The 7,719-nt window shown below is 43.8% G+C and overlaps 1 protein-coding gene across 2 annotated transcripts; it reads right to left on the minus strand.

The window, feature by feature from the left end:
* Positions 1-622: 622 nt before the first annotated feature.
* Positions 623-7,225, minus strand: LOC127776191 (tRNA(adenine(34)) deaminase, chloroplastic). 2 transcript variants are annotated; one of them, XM_052302549.1, is made up of 5 exons: positions 3,928-7,225; positions 2,850-3,843; positions 2,677-2,764; positions 2,113-2,240; positions 623-1,054 (listed from the first exon to the last, which is right to left on the minus strand). In XM_052302549.1, the coding sequence occupies exons 1-5, from the start codon at positions 7,130-7,132 to the stop codon at positions 781-783; spliced, it is 4,689 nt and encodes a 1,562-aa protein (XP_052158509.1). In that variant the 5' UTR covers positions 7,133-7,225; the 3' UTR covers positions 623-780. The 2 variants fall into 2 exon arrangements, with proteins under 2 accessions (XP_052158509.1, XP_052158508.1); XM_052302548.1 differs by having other exon boundaries at positions 2,850-7,225.
* Positions 7,226-7,719: the final 494 nt, after the last annotated feature.

The raw sequence follows: 7,719 nt of genomic DNA on the forward strand, positions 1-7,719 counted from the left end.
TATGATAGTCGTCAATGCAAGCATAATACAACAGGTATTCAGGTCTCATGTTAACAAAGATGCATACAGTGCAAAGCCAAAGCTATTGTATCAGCTCCGATGATGCAACTCAACATAGATCCTGTTTGTTTCAGCTTAGGATTATTATAATCTGAATTATTAAGAATAAACTAAAACAAACAAATAGCTTATTATAATAGATTATTATAATCTATAAGCCAGATTACTATAATCTAGTAATCCACTCTAATAGTGCTTTTTTAGATTATTGGGTGACTAACAACTAACAAACAGCTTATAATCCAGAGAAACAAACAGCTCACAGCTTATTTTATGTCGGCTTATTATAATTCAGTTTATAGTAATCGGGTTCAATAATCTAGATTACAATAATCTTAAGCTGAAACAAAACAAGGCCATAATTAGTAATCCCCAAATAAGCAGATTATCAATGCCGGCCTCTTATTCACAATTTATTTCCTTCCTCTGTTCTCCCAAAAAGGAAAGAAAAAAAAAAGAGGGTGGAAAACAACCACTACAGAATTGGTGCTTACAGAGTGGAATGCCAGTTACCACTACGGCCTAACCAACCAACCACATGAAAGGCGGCGAAAACTGATGGTAGTTTCCTCGGCTCAAATTACCTCCAATCTAACATTACAGAATAACCCAAAGCAGGGGAGAAAAGGGGGGCATACACATAGGGAAATACACAAGAAAGGGGACTGAATCAACGGAAGAAATGTAACTCACAGCAGAGAAAAATAGAAGGAAATGTTACTACAAACAGAAGATTGTGCCAAACATGTGATGCATCTTACTGAAGAACTTGACTGGATGGTTGCGCCCTTGGGGGTGCGCATGAGGTGGCGACTCCGGCTTCTGTTTCTTCCTCCTCCTCAAATGGAAGAATTGCTGCATTATTTCTGAGCACTCTGCGGAGAGAATGCCGCGCCTTATGGATATCTTCGGATGGAAAGGGTGGACAGGTCCAGCCCCCTGGTTTGTGTTTGCTGAATCCAAACTGCTTGTTTGACCATCACCGGGGAAAAGCCTATAAAACAAGTGAAACAGAAAACAATTCACTTAGTTTTCCAGTCCCCCTGTGGGAAATGAAACATGTGGGACTGGGAGGTTTTCCCTCGCCACCTCAAGTTCTCACACATGGTTGAAGTCTATTTACTTGAAATTCTACACCCTACAGAACTGCCTGTAGTTGGGAATATTGTTGTCTCAACTGGAGTACAAAATAATAGTTCCAAATTCCAACATCTTAGAAAGGAGACATAAAAATGTAAATAACTCCTTTCATTTCAATAAGCATAGCATCAGAGTAACAAGCTTCACCATTTTAACTGAATTACATATGTCACCAACCTATAATCAAACCGACCTTTTAATAGAATCTAGCTTTTATGTGCTACATAATGCATTTATTAGAAGGATAAAGAACAATGTACCCCCATTTTCTTTCACAAATTTGCCTATAAACCCCTATACCATAACACGGGGCAGCTTACAATCAATGGAATTATAACCCCAGCTGGTGTTTCGGTGGCAGGTTGCCACATGATAAATTATGGGGTGATATTGACTTTGGCCCACAAAAGCAAACAAAAAGAACTTTGCTTTGTTGTTTTTCACAATCACAACCACACTAGCATGCTTAAAAGCCAGTTAACAGAGGTAGACCAGATAGCTATGGTGGTGCGGAAGCAACAGCATGTAACGAAGCCTCCTATTGGGTGCTGAGGTGTAAGTATGTTACTGGCTTTGACATAAGAGAGACCTAGAACAGCCAACCAAGGAGAGCATAGAAGGAAATTTTCCACCTCCTTGACCAGCCCTTCCCTGTATAGTACAAAAGGGTTGCAGGAATGCGGGAACAGTTCAGAGATATTTCAGGAAAATACAGTGCGCACAATTGGCTGTCAGAAGAATAGGAGGCCATGTGAGCCCATGAAACCACTCCAAATTGCAGAAAGACAGACAATAATTGCTATGTGGTCTGAAGTACAACACTATCTCAAGATTTTGAATCATTAGAATAATAGGAAAAGGAACTTCGAAAATGATACATTATAAAATTTCACAGGAAACTGGATCCCATACCTAACCCAGCTGCCATCAGCTCCAAGAAGCTTGTTTGGGGCTCCCCATACCACCGTATCAACTCTAGCTTGAAGAATAGCACCAGCGCACATGGCACAAGGCTCCAGGGTTACATACAATGTTGTATCCTGAAATGAATTTGATCAGAAATTTTCTAATGAAGATGATTCAAACAAAAAGTAAATTCATCATAAAGTACATGAAAACCTTTCATTTGAAAAGGATCTGAGGAATCCTCACAAAAAGGATGGCTTACACTTAAAATTTTGTGAACTGGAAAGCAATAACCTTACTACTCTAAAAAAAGAACATGTGCACAATTTATCAACCAAAACATAAGGGCAAGGGCAAGTCTGAAAATAAAAGATAATTAGTGCATAGAAGTATTTATGCATAATCAATCATCCATCTTCAATACCAAGCGTCTAACTTGTGATCATTTTCACCAGAAAAAAATGAACAGGAGAATATTTAAAAAGGAAACATTAAAATAAGATTCAATTGTTCCGATGCTTCCACATTGTTGAGCCAGGAAAAAAATTTGCTGGATGTAAAAAATACTACCGCCAGGCGCCATGTCTTAAGTTTGTTAGAAGCTTCTCTAATGCAAACAATTTCAGCATGTGCAGTTGAATCCCTGAGATCTTCAACTCTGAACACAAGAAAGAGATAGAACATAAGAAAAAGTGAAGATCTAATTCAGCTTGCATTTAGCTGCAGAATATGATAGTACTTACAAATTACAACCACGAGCAATAATTTCTCCATTCTGTACTAGCACTGCTCCAACTGGCACCTCCCACAAATCTGCAGCCCTCTGAGCTTCATGCAATGCTTCCCTCATGAATAACTCATCAGTTTTTCTCTGTTCAGCATCTCGCTGGTATGCTTCCTCCCATTCATCAAATGTTTCCTTCATTACCTGCTTATTTCTCTGAAACTTTCTCCTCTTCAATTCAGCATCTTTCCCATCAGTTCTGATAACTTCAGGAGTCTCTTGTACAACAATCTTCTCTTCAAACCTCGTGGAACCAACCGTAGGCAACTCTGCTGATTCTAGGATTGCTGGGGTATCCTCATGAGGCATCATTACCTGGGTATGAGGATGACGGTAAGGGGTCATAGCACCTGAAGGATCATATCTCCACTCATCTGAACCAGCAGTCCTACCAACTCCCTCTGTGCTGATGGGCATTGAAGAGGTGCCAGCGATCACTCCTTCACCAGTGTCATTGTCAGCAAAACCCTTTGTCGTGATCATGGATGAAGTAGAAGCTTCATGTTCAGGAAAATGTTTTTTTGCAACGTCAACCAATGTTGGCGTGCTGTCCTCAGAAAAGCCTCCAACAGTATTTTGTTTTGGTGATGCAGCGACTTTCGATTGTTTTGCTTTTTCTCCTGTCATGTGTGCGTCTTCTTTAGAAGTTCTGGATATAAAATCTCCTTTAGATGTATTTATCTGAGGTACGTTACCAGATTCTGATATTAGGAGACCTTGTGAACCAGTAGGCAAGCTTTCTTTCTTTAGTGATTCTCCAGTGTGTGACTTCATCAGATGATCTTTTGGTTTAGAACTTTCAGTTTTCTTCTGTATGCCTTCATTATCGCGTTCCTGGCTAGAAATCCAGCCTTCAGTATTCTGAGAATTACTTGATGAACTTTTCTTAACTGATCTATTGCTGTTAGAATCAAGAGATTCACCACGTTGAATCCAACCAAGACGGACTATATCTGCAACATAGGCCCAGAGTGATTTGTGAACTTTTCTAACAAGAGCAGTTTCATTCTTGGGTGTCAGAGAAGTCGAAGTAGTACCTCCATCAACTGATGAGCCTTCCTCCTTATCAGCCGTCTTAAAGGTCTCTTGAGAAGTAGCACTTTGGACATCCCACATCTCATCTGATGGTCCCCCCATTCTAGATCTAGATGAAGATCTTGCTATACCTTCCATTATGGACTTATCATTTTTCCTTGTTAAAGTAGTATCCGCATCTGACACTCCTTTGCGGACCTCACCAACAAATTGCCCGACATGAAATGTAGATGATTTCTCTAATCGGGCAGCTGATTCTAACAAGCTTTCATTCACAGGCTGTCTTGCACTTGAACCACTTGGAATACTGCTTCCAGCAGTAGTTTCACTCCTTACTTCTTGTTCACTGCTTCCAGTTATCATTGGTCTTTTCTCCACGTCAACAGGAACCATAGATGATCCGTCTTCAGTGCTCTGCATTTCCAAAGTAGCGATATCCATGTCATTAGAAACTCTTCTTGACTCTTCCTGCTGCCAGTTCAAACCCACGTTGTGTTCCATCAATCTCCCAGCATCTTTCAATCTTGCTAGACTTTGTCTAGAGTCCTGAGAGGATTCATAAAATTTGGATGTTACGTGGTCATTTCTGTCTATATTTGAAGCTTGTGTAATTTGCTGATCGCTCTTATCTCGGGTCTCCCTTGTCCTGTCAACAAGATTTGTAGCTGAAGTTCTGCTAACTTGACCGCTTCTAGTATCAAGACCATGGGAACTGCTAACAACTGTGGAGTCACTAGCACAGATTCTAGTAAGATCAATCTGCTCTTGCACACTGCCAATAGTATTTACAGCTGAATCTTCTATTCTTGCTTGGATATGACTTTCAGAAGTACTTGCTATAGCAGCATTGTTGGTACTAGCTTCGACTTGTCCATGCTTCTCCGCTGTCGTGTTAACAATATCGGTAGCTGAAGTCGAGTATACCCGGTTGTGCAGTGCAGCCTCCAGATAACTTTGTGGACCCCTAACCATGGAACTATTACTAGCATGGATCTGTTCTAACTGGCTATTTGCCATATCAGATCTAGTTTCAGAAGCCTTTTGTGAATTCCTTGAGACAGAAATATCACTCGCACGAACTTTGGAAACATCAAAATGTGTGACATTCTGCACATCTATGTCCGTTTCATGTATTACCTGCTGGTTTACATATCTCTTTTTGTCTCTTGTAATATGAGTTATATTGTGAACGGAATTAGATCTGTCATCAATATCCGTCTGATTCACTTCATCAGAATTTCTCTGTTTGAGAGAGGTCCTGCTAACATTAGAAGTACTATCCATTTTTATATCTGTGAGTTTTTCAGACCTTCTCCTTGAGTCAGTTAGTGCAACCACCTGCTGATCCACTTCATCATGCTGATCAACTTGTGTTCTAGTGTCACTAGTCGTCTTTACAGAACTTTGAAGAGAAGATGCCCTATTTTCAATGTACCTTCTTCTATCTTCCTGGTGATAACTTTGTGTTCTTGAATCATGTTCAGTGTTGGTACCTCTGACTTCTGACAGCTCCATTATTTTCTGTGATCTATTCCTTGAGTCATCCTTCCGTGTTGTTGATTTCTGATCTACAGTGTTGTGGTGCTTTGAAATCATAGTGTTCTTTGAACTAGAGGCCAAATTTGCATCATCCTCAGTTATAACCCTGACATCTCGTGTTCCTATCCTAGAATCCCTTACACTGATAAGCTGTGCATCGTCATGGTCATGTTTCTTCTCATCAAAAGATTGAACCACCGAGGAAGAATATCGTTGGTTTCTCTCTTCAGATGTCTGCTCAGCTCGTTTGTCTACATTATCATGCCACCGGACCCTTGAGGCTGAATTCTCCTTGTTTCTTGCAACCCTTGTATCAACTATGTTCCTTGAGCTCGAAGCCCTGTTAGATTCATCCTCATGCAATGCAGATGCTCTTGCAGATTTCTGGGTTCTCCCGGAGTAGTACCTCCTCTCAGCAATGTCTCGATCATCGTAATCATATTCTTCATCATGCCAACGATACGACTCCAATAGTGAAACATCTTCCTCTGTACCATCAGTTCTCTGCTGGTGTCGTGTAACATATCTTTGATCATCATTTCTACGGTGCTTTCCTTCTCTCCTCACGTCAACTTCATAATCCCTATCCTCTGTTCTCCAATCAGATCTTTGGTTATTATCAGTGTACCTACTAGCTCCTCTCCTGACATCAACTGCACCCTCATATCCAAAATCCTTCCTTTCTCTTCTCCGATCGTATTTCCTGTCATCCTCGCTGTATCTTCTATCTTCAATTCCTCTCCTTGCAACAGCATCATCAAATTCAGAGTCTCTCCTTTCCCTCCTCTCCTTCCATCGCCTGAATTCAAGATAATCATCGTCATCATGGTAGTCCCTCTGGTCCCTTCTCCTCTGGTTAGAATCTGTAAACCTACCATGTCTTTCATTCATATTCCTCCTCTCCCTTTGCCGGCCACTGTACTCGTCTTCATCATAGTAATCGCTCTCCGCATCCTTCCTCCGATGACAATCCCTACATCTGTCACCCTCATCCTCTTCACTTCTCCTTCTACTTAAACGAAACCTCGGCGGCGCCTCCCACCAAGCAATTCCGCAGTCTTCCTCTTCATCGTCCCAGTCCGTGTGGCATTCCATCGAACAGCTCGTGTGCGGCCACTCGCCACCCTCGTACTCCCACACCTCCTGCCTCACCGCCCTCCCCACCAGCCTCGGCGCATCCCGCCGCCGCCCGCAGCCCGCCCCGAGATCCAACCTCCCACCACCGCCGCCGCAGCGGCACTCAAGTCGCCGCCGGTAAACCTCCCCAAGATCCGACGACCTCCCAGCGCCGTGCCCGCTGCAGCGGCACACCCGCGGCGGATCCAGTCGCCAAGAGACGTGCCCAGCAACGGAGCCGCCGCCGCCGCCGCCGCAGCAGCAGCGGGCGGCTACTCGGCGGCGGCGGTGGCAGCAGCGGGGAGGAGGAGGAGGAGGGCGGAGCCGAGCGGAGAGGAGGAGGAAGTGAGCCGAGTGGCGGAGGAGGTACCCGTCGAGCATGAAGCGGGGAGCCGCGGCGGCGCGAGGGTTCAGCGGGAGCAGCAGCTCCTGCTGGTGGCAGTCGCCGCCGTCGCCGTGGTGGTGGTGGTGGTGGTGGTAAGTGGAGTGGGCGCAGGAGGACGGCTTGGCGGCCCTCAGCGCGAGGGCGACGGCGGAGTATGAGCTGTACATGGCCGGTCGCCGCCGGTCGCCGGAGAGCGGAGAGTATGAGGAGTTGGGGGAGGAGAGAGAGTGAGAGACTGGGGGTGGTGGGATCAGTGGATTGTCTGTGACGTGGCGTGCTGCTTGGGTTGGACGGCGCAGGACTCGATGGACTGGACTTGGGGCTTCTCCGCGCCTCGATCCAGAATGGACGGCTTGGATTAACTGAGTACCACCACCTCAACACCAATGTGCTGCACCGCACCCACCGGTAAGGCAGTAGGACAGCGGATTGTGTGTGATCGGCCGGAATCAGCAGGCAGCAGCGCATGTAACAGTGCTCGTGGTAATAATGTGCACCAAATGAATGCCTTTTGAAAAAAAAGAAAGAAAGATAAAGAGACAATTTTGTTTCTGCCCCTACTTTAATGTCTAATATTGATTTTACTTCTACTTTTTAGGGTTTTCGTTTTTACCCTCACTTTTTGAACTGAACGCTTGTTTTACCCCTACTTTGAATGGTGAAGTTAACGGTGTTAAGTAATTGACAAAATGACATTTATACCCTCTCATGTATGTTCATTAATTGTGTTTTTGTCCCCATTTTACACATGTAG

The sequence above is a fragment of the Oryza glaberrima genome, chromosome 6, assembly GCF_000147395.1.
Source record: "Oryza glaberrima chromosome 6, OglaRS2, whole genome shotgun sequence".
Taxonomy (NCBI): domain Eukaryota; kingdom Viridiplantae; phylum Streptophyta; class Magnoliopsida; order Poales; family Poaceae; genus Oryza; species Oryza glaberrima.